This window comes from Anopheles cruzii, chromosome 3 (assembly GCF_943734635.1).
Source record: "Anopheles cruzii chromosome 3, idAnoCruzAS_RS32_06, whole genome shotgun sequence".
NCBI lineage: Eukaryota > Metazoa > Arthropoda > Insecta > Diptera > Culicidae > Anopheles > Anopheles cruzii.
Window position 1 is genome coordinate 69,761,076 of NC_069145.1, and position 17,612 is coordinate 69,778,687.

General features: G+C 52.5%; 1 protein-coding gene across 1 annotated transcript in view; it reads right to left on the reverse strand.

Moving 5' to 3' along the window:
• Positions 1–629: 629 nt before the first annotated feature.
• LOC128270883 (kinesin-like protein CG14535) overlaps positions 630–17,612 on the reverse strand; it is a 71,135-nt gene continuing 54,152 nt past the window's right edge. The window contains exons 5-14 of the mRNA XM_053008308.1: positions 14,393–14,449; positions 14,174–14,356; positions 11,926–12,019; positions 10,042–10,248; positions 4,696–4,890; positions 4,393–4,613; positions 3,942–4,320; positions 2,500–3,871; positions 2,311–2,418; positions 630–1,455 (exon numbers count right to left, since the gene is read on the reverse strand). Of these exons, the coding sequence (XP_052864268.1) occupies positions 630–1,455; positions 2,311–2,418; positions 2,500–3,871; positions 3,942–4,320; positions 4,393–4,613; positions 4,696–4,890; positions 10,042–10,248; positions 11,926–12,019; positions 14,174–14,356; positions 14,393–14,449 (3,642 nt within the window). The remainder of the gene's footprint in view (positions 1,456–2,310; positions 2,419–2,499; positions 3,872–3,941; positions 4,321–4,392; positions 4,614–4,695; positions 4,891–10,041; positions 10,249–11,925; positions 12,020–14,173; positions 14,357–14,392; positions 14,450–17,612) is intronic.

Here is a 17,612-nt window from a genome sequence, read left to right on the forward strand (position 1 = left end):
CGGTGACTAATCGAACGGTCGGCGATTGGCAAACATGTCACAGGAGGCGGCGTTGAGTATTTGGTCTGTTTCTGTGGTCGTTAACCGTCCAAAGCAGGAAAGAAAGTACTTGAAACTCTTGCCCCAAATTGTCCAACTTCGAGTTCTTTCCAATACAAAGTGATAAATAGAAGAAAAGTCAGAAAAAGAGAGACAGATTGTGTGTTAAAGAGATGAGGTGACCGTGTTAAAAGGGAAGCGGAAAGGTTCAAGAGCGTAACTTGAGGCGGTTAGATCTCATATAAACGGCTAGGCTAAGACGATCAGCAGGCCACACATCGGAAAGCGCAGCGTTTGGGCGGAAGCGGCCACGGCGAAGGGCTGCGTAGCGATGGATGGTTGGAGGGGCTCATAGGCCGGCCGAATCGGTTGAACAGCGATCGTTGTTTTATTGTCAGGCGTTAGGCGTTTCTGGCGTTTTTCCAGCGAGTTTTCCACAGATACATACACAGACACATACGACGTACACGGCGGCGGACAGGGCGGCGGAAGCACATCGATCCGCACATCCCGTGGTACCTTCTGCGTGGAGAGCGATGTGAGGGCGAACTGATAAAATTAGCTAAAGCGAGCGGTGGTGCCGGGTGCGATTAGAAGTCACTGATTTCGCCCTCCGTGTCCGGGTAGGTGCAGTTGAAGGGGTTCCGCAGCCAGTGGCAGAGCGATTTGTTGTCGCTCGGTCGGTGGCGCTTCTTGCCGGCGGACGCCCCGCCCGACTTCTGGTGGGCCCGGGACGCGGCCGACCCGAAGCTGGACTCGTCGCTGTCGCGGACGGTGCCCACGCTGTGGTAGCCGCTCTCGGCCCGCCTGCTGATGCCCGAGTGCTTCGAGGTGCGCGGCGTCGAGTCGTGGCCACTGTCGTACGCCTCGGGCGTAGAAATCGGCAGCAGGGGCAGCGCGGGAAGGTTCTGTTGGGGCAGCAGCGCGGAACTGGGCTTTAGGCGGGCCGCCCCATCAGTATCGTCGTCTGGGTCTTCCTGCCCCCGGCACAGCAGCTCGGCCAGCGGGTTCTCCCGGATGTGGAGCGGGTGGTCCTGGTCACGTAGCTCCTGGGACGTTGGGTCGTCGGAAGGTTTCTCCAGCTTGGGCAGATTAGGGTCGGAAGCACCGTCCGGGTGCCGGAGCGAGGCGTACTGCTCCATCCCGGCGATCGCCACGATCCCCGTCAGGCTGGGCAGCGAACTTTGACTGGGGGTCCGTGACATGGTCAGCGACTGGCGACAGTCCCGACATCGGGGGCTCGGGGGACGGTACGCTGGTTCACTGCAGACGCTGCCCGGACCGGCGTTGAAGCGGTAGGCTGGCTCACTGTACACGCTGTTGGTGTCGCCGAGCCGGAACGAGGGCGTTACCTCGGCCATCGCCAGCTGGGAGGTGAAGATCTCGCGCAGTCGCGCCAGTTGATCGAATTGGCTTCTGGGGTGGAGAGAACAAAACAAGATTTGAACGGGAAGCGTCAACTAAGTGGTCATTCCAGTTCCAGATCTAGACGTATGAAATCAGATTGTGTGAACAGATAACTCTAGGTCTGAGGTTAGAACATGTCGACCATGCTCTTGGAAGATCGCAGTGCTTTGAGTGGTTTAAAACATATAAAAAGGCGATCACAAACAAAGAGCGTCGGAAGACTCCAAAAGAGTTCGAGAACACTGAACTACAAAAACATTTGGACGAAAATGACACGTAAACGCAACAACAACTCTCAATACGCCATATCCCAACTTCTGAAGGCTCTGGAAAGGATCCACAAGATTGGAAAATGAACTGAACGAAAGACAGCAGGAAACTCGAAAAACGACGTGTGAAATTCTGCTCTCCAGATACAAAAGGAAGTCTTTCCTCCATTAGGTCGTGATTGAGGATGGAAAGTGGATTCATTTTGAGAATCCTAAAACGAAAAATTCATGGGTCGGTTTGGGAAAACCATCAACTTCGACTGCGAAACCAGAAAAGAACATGGTGGGACTAGAAAGGTGTGGTGTACCATAAGCTCCTAAACCCTTGTGGCATCCACAAACTACCAGAAAGATGGGAGAAATTTATAGCGATGGCACATACTTTGAATAGAGCTCTCCATTTCAATGCAATGCAATGCAATAATCCGGTTTCATACCTCTAGACTCTGAGACCTGAACTTCTGAGAACTGAGAGGTAATTAGACCTTAGTCCGCTATGGCAGAGATCAGATTTGGGGACGCAAATTAGCCAACTTCACTTGGGAATTCCTGTACAAAATTCAACTTGACTCAAGCACACTGAAGTCTTCCTTACCTCATACTATCGCCGATGACGCAGTCACTGAAGACATCTCCACCACCAACATTAAAGCTCGATACGACGGACAGCTCGCCGTGGCTGAGGGCGCTCAGCGGATGTTCCCTGTGGTAGGGCGAAACAGAGTAAGTCAAGTCAATGCCCAACAGGAACAAATCGGTGAGCGGGGGCACCGGGTGGACTTACCCCTTCATTGCTTTCGCTATCTCGTCCTCGGTGACCTGCAGACCGCAGTCCATCATCATCATACCGGCCGTATGGTGGCTGGTGTGGCTGTGGACACTCATAGCGTCGTCCCGGGAGGCATGCCTCGAGCAGAGCATGTGGATGCTCTCGTGCGAGATCTCGCGCGATCCGAGCGGATCCATCAGGGGCAGCGCTGGTGGCACCTCCGAAGGCCCACTGTCCTGGTCTTCCTCTTCCTGTGGTGCGTGCGATACCCGGTCACTGGCCTGCGACGGAGCCCGCGATCGTTCCGAATGATTGCTGTCGTGGACGGAAGCAACCGAAGTACTGCCGGCGACAGCGCTCGACATCTTTCCGGCCGTGTTGACCGACGCGTACACCGGTGGTTGATGGTGGGCCGCCGGATGTTGATGTTGGCTTGGATGAACCGGATGACCGGGTGGTGGTACGCAGGCCGCTGGTGGCGGTTCGGCGTCCAGACTGTACGCCTGCTTCAGCCCCGTCCGGACGTGACTTTCTGAGATGTTGGCAGTGGCGGTCGATGCCGTGAACCCACGCAGCGCAATCGGGTTGACCATCGCGGCCGGATCATCGGCCCGCTCGAGCTCCAGCGTCAGGAACCCGTCCTCGTCCGAGCGGCTCGGGCGGAACTTTGGCAAACTGTAGGTGGCGTGATGCTTGGTGGTGTGCATCGGGGAGCTGTTGGCGGACAGGGACTGCTGCAGCAGCTGGATCGACTGGTTCTCGACCCACTGGCGGATCATGTTCTTCTTGTGCGTATCCATGAACCCGTACCCCGCTGCCGCCGCCGCTGCGACTGCGGCCCCGGTCTGCCCCGCCGAGGGAGTTTGTGTGGCCCCGGGAGCGACGGACCCGCCGTGCGCTGCCGGAATCCTCCTCGGACCATCGACCCACGTTTCGCACTTCTTCACGTGGTTGATCTCCCGCAGCAGGTGGCGCGCCTCGTGGACCTTCGACTTGGACACGCGTGGCCCATCGATCCACTTCTCTTCGCTGATCTGGCGCGAGGGACTGTCGCGCGCGACGGAACCGTGCATGGGGCTCGGGCCTGCAGACGTGGCAGCCGTTGCAGCCGCGGCCACCACAGCCGCCGGTCGCCTCATCGGCGAACCTTTGGGCGTCGGAATGTTGGAGCCTTTACTGACGCCAGGCACATGCTTAAAGGCTCCCGCCACCAGCTTGGGCGATCCGTGCTGGGACGCCGCCAGCTGGATGGCGCTCGAAAGCAGCTCCGGCCCCGTCGTCGGCAGCTGATGGTTGCCGTAGAGTTGGCCCCGCTTGAGGCTATCCGTTCGTCCCTGGCTCAGGCCACCGGCGCTGGCTGACGTCGTTGGCACCGGACTACTCGTTGCTACTCGGAACGAAACGAGGATTAGCTGGGAGGATCTCGAGAACCCTGGGCCTAGGATTTGGCTACATACCTTTCGAGGTGCTTCCGGCGGAAGTCTTCTTCTTCGGTGAGGCCACCGCAGCCGCCGTTGGCTTTTCGGCCACCGACCCCTTCAGGACTTTGTTCATGGCGCACCGGTTGTCGCCCGAGTTCAGGCTGGGCAGGTAAACGGGCGGATGCTCACCGTCGGTCGGATCGTCGCACGGGCCCATGTAGATGACGGTGTCCTGCGAAAAGTCCGAACTGGACGGATCTGGACCCTCGGAGGAGCCGCCCGACTGATGCCCGGAGGACCCACCGGTCAGGCCCTTATCGGCCCCACCAAACAGATGGTTCCGCGGCCGCAATCTTCGTCGCATCCGGTGGATCCTTGACGCCAGCTGGATCGTGGTCAGCGTATCTGCGTGGGTCTACGGGGAGGTACAAAGAGGTGCGGGATGAGGATCCGAGGGGTCGATTCCAGCGCCTGGTCCGGCACCTACCTGTGAGTGGGACACGTGGGCGACGACCGCCACGTGGCAGGTGATGGGGGCCAAACAGTCTCGGAGCAGTGGCGTCAGCGGGTGGTCCCGGTTCGGGGGATGCTTCTGGCCGCTCAGTATCGCCAGCAGCACGTTCCCGATGCCGGACAGCGGAAGACCTCCGGTCCGGTTGGCACATCCACCCAGATCGATCAGATGCAACCGACTTCGTCCACCTTCGACTGTGGGAGAAATGGCAGGAATCGTGAATTAAAGTCGGACGGCGAACACAACGTCCGTCTGCGGTCTGGGATCGGTTCGTACCTCCACGTTTGCCGGACAGACTGTACTGATAGACGTGCAGGGTGTAGATTAGGGCCGGCTCGAAGCTACACTGTGACCGCCCTGAGAGGGCGAGATCCAGGAATAGGGCGGCCCGCTCGGCGTTCGGTGCCCGCAGCTCCGTCGGTCGCCCAAGAAAGTCGCCCCGCAGGTACATCCCCGGCGAATCGTCCGACTCTAGGGGAGGGAGCGATGAAAACAAAGAAACGGATCAAAATCTGGCGAAATGGGAAATTCGGCAAAATGGAAAACCCGGCCGGGAAACCCTTTCTTTCCGGGTCTCTTTTGATAAACGCTCCCAACTTTATCGTAATCGATTTATGACGAAATTGAAACTTGTATCGTTCCGGAGCCCCAGATTGGCCCCGTCCCGACGCCGGTCCGTGCCGTGATAGGTTTATCGATTATAACACATCTGTGATTTGGGAAAGATTTGGCCGTTCGGCTACCCCGTTTGGATTACTCCTTTCTCGGGATCTCGGGGCTCGGAGGGGACCAAGGCGAGGCCGTCCAGTTTATCAAGCCGGCAGCGCCCCGACATCGCATCACGTGCAGGTCATTTGTCTGCCCAGGTTCACCCGTGTGGCTGGGACCGAAAAACGGAACCCCATCGATTGGAGCCTATCAAAATTCCAAACACATACTCGCATCCCCGCCAAATCCCCGCGTTTGGAGAGGATGACAGACCCGGGTTTTTCAGGGGGAAGTTTTTCCCTCGCAGACCCTGGAGGGTGTTTTGTGGAGTTTTTCTTTCTTCCAGGAGTGCGCGCCAGGTGAGCGGAATGTCGGCGAAATCGGAATCGCTGGAAGTAGAGTTCCAGTTGAAGGAACGGTTGTTTTGTCCCACCCGGATGGGGTGGGTTTTTTTTTCGGTTGGCAGAGCAGATGAATTACAACTCCGCCGGATGGAGACGGAGGATATAAACTCTGCAACGGTAACCAATTACACCCGTTCCGATCAAATGCCCTGAGTCACTGTAGTTCGTTAAGGGTTTGACAACAGACTGAAGAATTCGGACCAGCGGGGCCACGTTTCTTGGAAGCGACAAAAAACTAAATCGCTTGACGATTATGAGCGCCCTAACGAGGGTCGTTGGGCGCTCTTCGCTGCCGCCCCTGCAGATGGGACGTCAACTTGTAGCGGAGCGAACATCTGACGCATGGACAGTACTACCAACCGGAGATGCTCGCCAACGCTTTCTTTTGCCTTTCGAGCGAAGCTGGACATTTATAAATGGTTTGATTGAAAGGCGCCAGCTTCCGGGCACGATGTGTGACCAGCTGCGCTGCTGCTTCGTGTGGACCGTCTTGGTGTATCCGTTGTTCACCGTGCACGGGACAGATTGGGTTGTTTGTTTGTTTGATTGATGATACCCGGCACCGGGAGAGAAGATCCAGTTTTTGGGGATCCATTTCGAGACGAAACATCCGAGAAAAGCATCCCAGGAAACTCAGGAAAATACTAGCAAACAGCCCGCCAGCGGCGAACTCGAGTGTGGCCGAGTGTATTAAAAACACTTTCGTACGTCCGTTGGCAACAGTTGATCAGATAATGGAAAATTGAGTCGTCAAACCAATCGACCGAACAATCGGCGCCCGGTGAGCGCTGTCAAATCGGCATCCGCCGAAAGTGGGTTCAATTTTTGTTGCTTCAAAATCATTCTTCCGCAAACCGTCAACCGATCGTGCCACCGGTGGTTCCGGACGGCTCCTAGACGGACGTCGAATCGAACGGTGATTGGCAATGGGGCCCCCATTAGCAAATCAAAAAGATATAAATCTTCCACTCTCCATCCGTCCGCTTTGCTCTTTGGTCGCGAAGGAAAAACGATGGAAAATTCGCTTCCACTTCCGACATTCCGTCATGTTTCTCTTTCCTCCTTCAGCCCATCATCGGAATCGCGACACCGACCAAACGGGGACGCGGTCCGGACCGGAGGAAGTGCCGGCACACAGCGAAAGCGAGGAGTTGTTTTTACTGTTTGCGCCCAGCCAATTTGGGACTTCTTCCGGCGGGCATCGTGAATGGTGGCCATTATCGGGCCAATCGGGCACCACTCGGAACTTCCGGGTTCCACCGCAGGTCGCGCAAATGATAATGGGCAAATCATTACCGTAATGAGTGCGATCCTTTTTGGCGCTGTTGCTGCTTGGTTTGGCTTGATTCAAATATTAAGTGATTGATTCGATTTATGGTGGGAATTTGTTGAACGCCCCGACACTAGAAGAGCTGGCAAAGTATACGAAGCATTGTGAATGGCATCAAAATGGTGTGTAGTGTGCAAAATAAAACATTCTATATCAAAATCAGTTGGCACTAACGCCACTCCCAGATGCCCAGGAGTCGCCGGAATAATTGCTGGCGATTTTCGCTTTCGCTTTGAATCACCTCGCGAACGCCGGACCCGGAACGCAATTTCGCAACATTCCGGGACCGGAATGTTCATCACAAATGGCCACTCAACTGAATGGCGCGGGGCTCCCGGCGCAAAACCGATGTCAACAGTAATGAAATCGAATAAATACCATAATTGTTCGAGCATTCGTGATTGGCACCGGCGGCAGCGGCTGGCCGAGAGCATTATTTACGCTCCGTTTGCGTGGCTCCGCGGACTCATTCATTATTTTCAAAGCGGCCAGTCAGCAGATGAAACAGGATGAGCCCCTTCACCGTCAAGGAGCTTATCCATAGAAGGCCAAAGGCTTGGTTTCGGAGTCGGTTAAAATATTACACATATTTTTATTTGATCGACTCATAACATGTTTTTGGTGCTCTATTGACCGTTCAATAGCCTCGTAAGGTCCGAGCCACCGACAGATCCTGCGACTCGGTTTGATTAGAAAAGTTTACTCCTCGTGGCTCCGCGTGGAAATTGAATTTCCACTCAAGTGAAAACTAAATCTCACACTTTTTGCGTTGCCTAATGAGCGGCACTACATTCGAAGTGGTTTCCTCGCCCTTCTCCCTCCTTCCCTGGGCAGTCCCGGAACGGTCCCTGGTGCCATCGGGTAGCTTAAAGTATTTAGTCTTTGCGCAAGAAACTAATTGAAAATAACAAAACTTTTACCCCCCCACCGACCAGTGCGCGACTGACTTCGGTTGCGAGTTCCAGGGGGGGCCCGGGTAACTGCAGAGCCAGAATCGTGCCAGACTGGACCGAACTCTCCCGCCCGCCCTGAAACTTGATGTTGCACGTTCGATCTGAACGGAGAATGGAAAACACGACTACGGAATTAAAAACTTTTAATCTTTCGTCTGGCTGCGTTTGCCGTTTGTCGGTGCGCTTTCCATGCCGAAGTTTATCCGTTTTTTGTCTCCTCGCCCGAAGCTCAACTTTTGTCCCCGGCAGCCTTTAATCGTGGAGCGTTTGGTACGCCGAACTCGAATTTCATTGCAATTTGTTTAACAAACGTCGAAACGCGTTAAATGGTGCGTTGGGGCTACGATTTCACTGAAGCAACACTCCACCGAGCGCATTTGGCCGGATGTTTGATTCATCAAAACCAGCACACGAAAGAGAACGACGTTGATGCGTTCCGCACTCACCGTCACCGACGGTGGCCGGAAGGGATCCGAAAACGGAGAGGGATTCAGGGAAAACCGTATGATTAACAGGATACATGAAAATTCACTTTTATCTAGCCACTTCTGTAGCCACCGTCCGCAGCACCGGCGGCGGCACTAAGCCAATGAGTGGTACCGGGCCGGTTGGCCGCAATCGGTTTTATCGACGGTGCACCTTCCAGGCACACCGGACCAGGTCTTTGGTTGGGCTTGGGAAGTACTTTTACTTTGCGAAACAAAACCGAACCCGAAATACAACCGTGCGTTGTCGCCGTCCGGGGGCCGCAGGAAATGGGTTCACATTTTCACACGGAAACCTTCACAGCGACCGGGCGGCCGGAGCGGGGAGCGGGGCGAACATGTTTTTCCAGACCGGTTGGGCCGGGGGTTGATAAAAATGGGCTACTCGTCAGTGACTGACGAGGCCGGAACGGGCCGGAACAAGGACAGTAAGCCAACCGGACAACGAGCCGGGCCGTTGTTTGTGTGACAGTTTTCGAAGCAACATGAACCCCAACCGACACACACACACACACATACGTGAGGCCATTTTGCCGGTGTCATCGTCATATTTTTGATGTCCATCCGGTCCATCCGTATCCGAAGCCGAGGTCAGCATAAAGTGAACCTTTCGCTCATCATCAGCTGCACCGGTTTACATCGGCGTTTCGGGGTTGTTTCCGTAGCTAGCGGCCAAAAAGGACACCCGCTTCGCAGCGTTGCAGCACTGCGTTCACCAGCGCCGGTTTCCGGTTACGGCCGGGACATTGTACCGCGCCAATTGGCAGTGGCGCAATTTTGGGGCCCCGCGGCACACAATTTGTCAACGGTCCGGAGCCGGGTTCGTCACGCAATGCGTCGCAGTGTCACGTTTCGCTGGCTGCGAAATTTACATGCCACAGTAATGTAACACTTTATTGGAAATGTACACCATCGGAGGTCGGTAGGAGGTGCGACCCGGTTGTTGGACTCAATTTTAAAAGTTGGCAAGAGTTGAAAAGGGCAAAATGGACCAAATCGCGTGCACTGTAACATGAGTTAAATAGCGTACCTAAAATGTGGCTTCATGTGACAACAACATTTGAATTCTTATGACCTACGAGTATTTAATTAGGCGTTAGTCCTGTAATATGGTCGTAGCTCAAATGTTTTGACCAGATAAGGATTTAACTTTCGATGTGACCGATGAAGCCTTATTATTTACTAGCCTACAAGAAAGTGTACACACATTTCGGGAAGCCCCACAGGATGCTGGACCGATGCTCCTCGAGTCACAGCAGATGGCAGCTAACAGTTTCATTATGACGGGTCTGTCATCAAATCGATAACTAAATTAATCATCAAATGTCAATTACTCCGAGGCACGCTTTATGGCCGATGCTAATAAATGTAAAACATGTGGCCGTTGCTTTCGAGAACGCCACTGGTTGCCTTACGGCAGGATGGACGACAACACTGTTGCACGGGAGCACGTGTCGAAGGAGCTGAAAAAAGTGTTCCCTGGCAAGCCTTCCGTGGGCGTAGTTCAAAAGCACCGCAACCGACCCTGTGATGGCCATCAGTGACACGTTTGAGTACCGGTACCCGTTGAAAGCCTCTGGCACAGAGTTGAACCCGTGGTTTTGTTTTTTCCGTGTTTGAAGTCCACTTCCATTTTGGAATTGCCCTTCAGCGTACGATGAGCACCGACCGACCGGCCAGCCGACCTCGGCTCGGCACGAGCGAGGGTAGATAAGGTCCCGGAAGGCTCAATGATTAATTACCTGTCGCATGTCCGGCCAGCAAATCCCTCGACGACGAGCCGGGCTTCGTGGCGTTCACACCGAGCGCACTGACGCGGACCGAGAACCGAGCACCCGATTTTTGACGTTTCTCATTAATGCCCTTGTACAGCCACGAGATGGCGCACGGGATCGCGCCGAGGTCTCCCGGGGGAGCCGTCACCGTGCCGAACATTGTGCGTGATTGGCCTGAAATGATGGAGTAAATGGAGAAGAAACGTGACATCAGCACCGAGCGTGATTATTGTGACAGATTTTAGTGGAATTAAAATGTGCGCCGAGCCGAGTTTACTGTTGCTATGCAAAGGTTGCTATAGATCGATGGTGCCGGTGTGAAATGTCACAATTGGAGTTTTACCTGGTAACTAGATACCTTCACTGAAGCTACAAACTCAAATTCACAAGATGCAAAATAAACCAAATCTGTGTACCATTCTCAAACCGAATATGAAACAAATATTTTATCAGCCGAGCAAAACGTGATGGTGTCTCTGGAATGTCCTCAGAACAGCGCACAAGCGCAGGATGTTCGGTTGTTCCAAAAATAGACTTTCCTCGCCTGAGGGTGCTCCAAATATAGAAAGTAACCAAAATGGGCGAATGGGCAAATAAAACGACCAACAGAGAGAAAACAAACTCATGCTACCACACCGAACCCGGACACCCGACGGCGTCGGCCATTTTCGCCAACTGATAAACCAAAACCCGTCCAGAGGACGGGCGAGAAAAACTTGAAAACGCAATAAAAATGCGGGGCGGGAAGAAAAACTTTTTTTTCACCCAAAACATGCGCCATTCCGGTAGGGCCGGTTCCGCTAAAATCCTCATCGATCCAGCAGGCGCTCGGTGCTTTATCACACGCCTTCGCCGGAAGCGATATATTGACATCCTTTTTAAATTTGTCCGGCCGTCTCAGCGATTCGCTCGATTTTCCACGGCCCGGGCACGTCCTCGGCACTGCAGGGCCGAATTATGCTCACTGTTTCGTGCACTGTTTTTTTCTCATGAGTCCTCATGTCCTCTGGTTTTCGACTCACACGGTTGTTCCGCGCAGCGCCACGAGCGACATCTATCGTGCAGACAAACGCCCTTTGTTCGTCGGCCACCGTGCGCCTCCATTGCTCCGGTCGGGACATAAAATGGGCCTATCACTTGCTAGGGTAGTGACAAAAAACGAAACTTTTGGCAGATGGACAGCAGCAATAAATGGGCGCGAAGTGCCGCGAGAGCGAAAAGAAGATTTTGCATGCATCTTGCATCTGTCAGGACGCGCCGTTCAGTCGAATGGCGAAACTTTGCGATTAAACTTTGCCCTGTCAGTTGGGCGACACGGAGACAGCGCACCGTGCTGCTTCTGCAAGTCCATGCCCTGCCATCGAGCCATCATAACCAGTGCGAGCGCGGTCTGCTGTCAACTGGTTGATGCGTGTGTTGCTGGCGAAAAGTTGCAGCGTCCTTTGGCCCGACTTGGTCCTTTGCAAGTTTTCACTGCAACTTGTTAAGTGTCGGCTTCTGTCGTGGAGTGCACGAACGATAAGTGCAGGTGCCGAACCGGGGAAGGACACTCGGTGGCCCGGGACGTGGCAGATGCTGCGTTACTTTGTTATGCTAGCGTGGTTAAGCCGTTTGCACGTCGACAGCTTGGGAAACTTTTAAGCAGCCGGCTGAGTGAGCAAATGGACGTAAGCAGGATTATCGCCGGTTGGTCGGCCCGGCGCTTGCCCGGGGGACACTTTTGACGGACCCAGTGAATCCTAGCGTCAGGGACGAGCAGTGAAGGGTTCAATTAAAAGTGTCTAACAATTTAAAGCGAGACGGATCATCGTTGCCGTAGCCACGTAAATACCACGTAAGTGTTAAACGCACCTGCTCCAGGGTATCCGAGCGACAGCAGACATCCATCAGATCCTTCCAGGACGGCGGGAATCACCTCGGACAGTGCCGTACCGCAGATGTCTTGCTGAAAGTAGGAAAAGACCGAAACGAACCGTGAATGAAACTCGTGCTACGGCGCTTAAGTAAACTATTGGAAACGTGGTTCGGATTATGGTGGTGAGCATAATCCTTGCAGAAAAATCACTAAAACACTGCCAGGTGCCGTTGGCGGCTTTTCTCGGGCTCGGGAAACCCGATGCCAAGCCGGAGAGGTGTGGCAAAGGGACGTTTGCCGCCGTCACTGCGCTTCCCTTAGATTAACACTGTCGATTGGAGTTTTACAGGAAACGCTGGCTGGCACGACAACCTGGCGTCGGGTTTTTGTATTAAGATCACGTTTTTCATTAGCCAACTTTTTGTCACCTTGGCCGTTATTATCATATCGCTTGCCAGCCGGAGCTGAACCCCGAGCTGAGCGGAGATGATGGCGATGGTTGCAGTGCCGCAACGGCAGAGAGTCTCGCCGCTAGTCTCCGGCTCTGTCTTTCTCGGCCACAGTCGGCAATGACGGGCATCGTCTGTCACCGCAATAACTCCGGGTTCCGGTGGGCCCCACGGTTCGTTATCAACCGTATGGTCGGTGCAGGGAAAGAAGGAACTTCCGGGCGAAAGGATCAAGGCAAGCAGACGGCAGACCCGCATCCCGAACGCGGTGGTGGCCAGCCAGCTAGCGATCGATAGGGGCACGTGCTTAATATAATATTGATATCGTTGCCTGTGCCGTGCCGGGATCCTTCTAGAGATCCAACGATTAGACTCGGAGTGTTTTGGGGGAATTTTATGTACAAAATGTTATTATTAGATTACGGATGATAGCTCGGCACCGGACGTGGTCGTACACTGGACTCGATGCGGTTAGTTGCCTTGACGAGAGCATTTCGGTGCACTGTTATCTACTCGAAAATGACTAGGAATTCAGCAAACAGCGCACGTATTGTTGAGGAGAACATTTACAAAAGAACGCCAACTAAATGTCTTCAAGTAACAAAATGAGGACTAAATTTAACAATAAACTAATTTTCTGACTATCTTTTCTACTCCGTGTTAATGGACGGATGATTTAGAAAGAAATCAAGTTCGATAATAAAGTAAATAATTCAAAATGTTTACAATAAACTAAGTGGTCAGTAAAGTGTGGTCGTAAGTCACCACACCCATCCAGGATAACTGCCAGGATGTTCGATGCCAAAGTCAACCTATTTTGACAGTGTTAATGGAGGGTAACGAAAAGCGGACCGGTGCCGACCGGGGGGTTGCGTCCATAAGTTACCGAAAGGGGTTCGCTATGATTGCGCTTTAAATAATATCTGAAATCGGTACCATCGGCCAACGGCAGCCCAACGGCATCGATAGGGTCGTCCGTCAAAACCGTGGGGTTGGCCGGAGTATCCCCCAGGGATTGTGCGTGGAAATGCGCAATCGGCCGGAGAGAGCGCGAACAGAGCGCACCCCAAACCAGCAGAGCCAGCCCCTAGTCGGGGCCGGGCTCTGGTTCCGTGCAGTTTACAGCCCATTAACTTTTGCGAGGTGTGATCAGTGGGCGCATCAATTATGCACCGAAAGTAAGCACCCCGGGCCCGACCCGAACCGGGTTGTGGCTTTTGGGTAGGGAGCGTACGCATGAGTGCCTGCATGCGTCGGCGTCCCGTGGAAGCTCGGAACCAGGCCTCGGCCATGGTTCGGACTTGATTGAATATCGTTAAGCAGTGGTAAGAATATTCGTTGTCGGTCGGCCACCGTAGTGCCGCTATTTGTCGAGGCAACGCAAATGAGCCGGAAAGGAACAGCTTGTACTGGACTTTGGCAACACTCGTGGATGCGTTGGAAGCCGATGGTTTGAACTGGGTTGTGTCGTAAATTCGTTGAACAAGAAAGTTTGCGAATTTATGCTCCAAATATTGAAACTTTGGTTTGTTAAATAAAAATATATCACATTTAATAATGTTTATGGCGGTCAATTTATGAATTTTTCAATATTATTGGGATTTGGAAATAGATGTAAAAATGGTCAATTTTGTTTCTCAATTGGTTGCCACGGCGGTTTGTGTGTCCTCGAGTATCAGCATCAACCAAACCGTGAAACCGAACCTGGCACTGGTTGATTGGTTGATTAGCAGACGCCAAACCCTTGGCAGGCACGGTGACGTCGGCCATCAAACATGCTGTCGTTTCAACTCACCTGCGAGTCTTCGGTCGTAAATAATGCATCGAATGCAAACATTTTCGGTGCGGACACCATCGGTCCGCGCTCGGGCTGGGCGCTGGTCGCCGTAGTCTCCGTGAGCGTCACCTGGCGTTTCTTCTTGTCCACGGTCAAGTAGGTGGGTGCGGTCGCTGGTGGTGGCGCCGACTGGTCCGCCGGCTGGTCGCAGTTTCCCGACGGCCGTAGTCCCGTCACCGCCGCTGCCGCCGCCGTCGTTGGTGGGTCATCCGATACGCGAAGCATGACTTTGACCTGGGGACAAGGACGGGCGAGAAAGTGAAAAGCGGTCAGTTTAGGGGTGGAGTGAAATCCACTTTCCCGTGCTCAGGGGCGACTGTCTGGCCGAACCCCTGTCGGGTGCCGAGCTGAAGCAGTAGTAGTGCCGGAACCCTCACATGTGATCTAACGAATTAAAATGTTATACGATTAATGTCGGTTCTGACCGGCCGTAGGCCCACCGACGAGGGGGATGGCGAAAAATTCGGTGACAGTTTATTTATTTAGTAGCATCGAGGAGTCCGTCGGAATCCCCGAGCGAGCGGCAGGACAGCACCCCAAGGGCGTGCTGATTCCTTTCGGGGGAAATGATTTTATGCGTTCGTCGGGTTTCTCCGGATTTGTGTCGGGGCGAGCCGGGGCTAGACGCGTCTGTGGTTTTGGTAATGAAAAATAACCACTTTACTCGATATTTATGACCATTGGCGGCGTTGGCCGTTTTTACACCCGTTTACGAGATAACACCCAGGCTTGGTGCGGCCACAGCATGGCGCCACAGATTGTGCCTTTGTTCGGGTGACACATCGGAAAAGTGGCTCATAAATGGCAGCAAAAGGGTGGAAACTGCTTTGCGTGTCAATTTTACCATTATTGTCAAAAGTGTTAGTGCGTTTTGATGTACCCCAAGTCGGTCGCATACTTCAACTTCGATTTGCTTTAAATATTACAATACCACACAGGGGTTTGTAATGGAATTTGATGTTAAATTTTAATGCTCTTTTGCTTGTTGCAACATGGTTGTAATGTAGTGAAAAATGTAGTTACAATAAGTAAAGTGTTAACTAGTGCATAGCTTAATGTTTTTTGTAAGCTTTGAATATATAAATTTGTTCGCATTAGCGTTCATTAACTCACAAGAAGTCAATTAAAGATTAACGTCAGAAGATTAAAGATTAGAGAATTAAAATCAGCTGATTTATTGAACAACATGAACAAATTAGCCAATTTAGACTTTTGGAAAAATGTTTCAATGAACATTAGCTTTTGTGTAAAAGTATGTTTTTCTTTTGTAAATTACCTTAAAATAAATTAGCTTGAAATTGTAGGCTTTCTTTAACAAAAGGCGCAAATTATTTCCACCCGCCGTAAACAAAAGCCCTATTTTATTGTAATTTTACTGGGCTGTGTTGAACCCACCATGTTATATTATTGAACCCATAGAATTATGCTTTATCCCCGACGAAGAAAAGCCATTGATAAGTATGGTGAAAAGTCACTCGCTCGTTTTCACTTCTTTTCCCGGTGCGCCAAGCTGGCATGATTAGCATAATTATGCCTTTGCTTTACGATTATGATTTTATAAATACCACCTGACGGATCCTGGTGGAACCCGGTGTGCGTTGGTTGGCCGTTGACATCGATTTGTTGAACCGAAGACCGAAGAAGCATTTGTTTTTGTCGAACGATGGAAATCAGTTTCGTTTTCCATTCAGCGACCGAAACGTGAGCATGAAATGCGGGTTGTTTTATATGCCCCGCTTAATGTCCTTTCCGGGCCCACCGGCTGCCGATGGCGGGAATCGGTACGCAATTGTGGGGAGTTTTATGCGCGTTACATTTACGACAGAGAGTGTTTACATATGAATTGCTATAATTTTATGCTTCTTTCGCACGACGATTGGGCTCCTCCGGTGCTCTTATGTTGCAGGCTGAAGGGCCTGTTGCCTTTACGGTGTCGGTGGCAGTTCCATAGTAGAACTTGACCTCCTCCGGGGTTCGATCGTTCGTTTCACGTCTGATTTTTGCAAAGTTTACTAAAAATTTATGGCCCAACCCAAGTGGAAGCAACACGTCCCAATCGATGCATCGATTGGCCTCGCATGCACCGAAGACCGAAGCTAATGTTGCATCAAACACAAGATAGGAGCCCTCTTTTGCCGGCGTTGCGTGTCTAGGCGGCCAACGTGCCGTAAAGGTTGAGGTCGACAGTCGTGTGTAGGTGCAATTGATTTACGGAACCGGAACTTAAGTGTCCGCCTTTCGATTCACCGTTCCCGAGGGGGCTGGCGATTGCATGATCGAACGCCATTTTTCATACCATTTGTTTGGCTTAGCTCCTGTTCCTTGGTTCCTTGGACTGAATCCCGCCGGAGGCTTCGCAACACTTGCTCCAACTGGCCGGAAAGATAGCTGGCCAACAATTGACCGGGCCGGGCACCGTAATGGCCGACGTATTATCGGTTAAATGGACGAAAAGGCATCCTTCGGACGCTTCGCCGGCCGGAACCCGGCCTTGCCGGAGCGCACCGAAGACGAGACAAAATAGATTGATTTGTCCACACATAATTAACTTAATTCAATTAACTTTGTGGGTTTTCCGTTTTCGAGAGGGCCGCAGGGGAGACCGACGGACGCAGGCGGAACAGTGTAGCGGCCGATCTATCTTAAGGAATCCAACCCCTCGGCAGCACTCGAAGCCCTTCCTGAAGGCTACCCTCCTTAGGTCCATTCCCGTGGGCAAAAGGACTGCGGTATCCTCTTGGCAGGGCCCTCGTTGGCGAGAATTATGGGACTATTAGGGGCACTCACGAGGGCTGCGCGTTCCGAGAAGGGGAGTTCCTATAGAATGCATTTTTCGGCGCTAGCAGACGGTTTCGTGATCGATTAATTAAACGAGATTTTTGGAACCGATGCTTTAAGGCTGTGCGGAGAATTCACGGGGGGGTTCTGTTATGTAATGAAAGTGCGTCAAATGCACAGACGTATGAAGGTTTCTTTTTCCATCTGTTCCCCAAAAGGGACAGAAATAAAAGAAAAGGATTTGTTTGCGGTGAGCAAACGTAACGTAAAAGTTTGGAGCTTTCTTTCTAAATTCTATTTAATATTAACTTTGCCCAACCGGTGATCCCGTTTGGGCCGAGAAAGTTCAACAGAACAGAGCGAATCCTTTCCATTCCCCTGTTTCACTATGCGCCCTCCGGCGACCCGTCGAGGTTCGGAAACTTCCTGCGTCCTGTTCGCCGTTGCGCTGTGTCGGGGCAACATTTTTGCAGCAAATTTGTGGGGACCTTTTTTTTACCACCGCGGGCCTCGTTACCGGTGGAAAGTTACAATGTTTTGTTTCGTGCCGAATCGCGACGAGTCCGGATGTTCCGTGTTCTTTCCTTGTGACTCGAACTTTACAACTTCTCCTTTTATT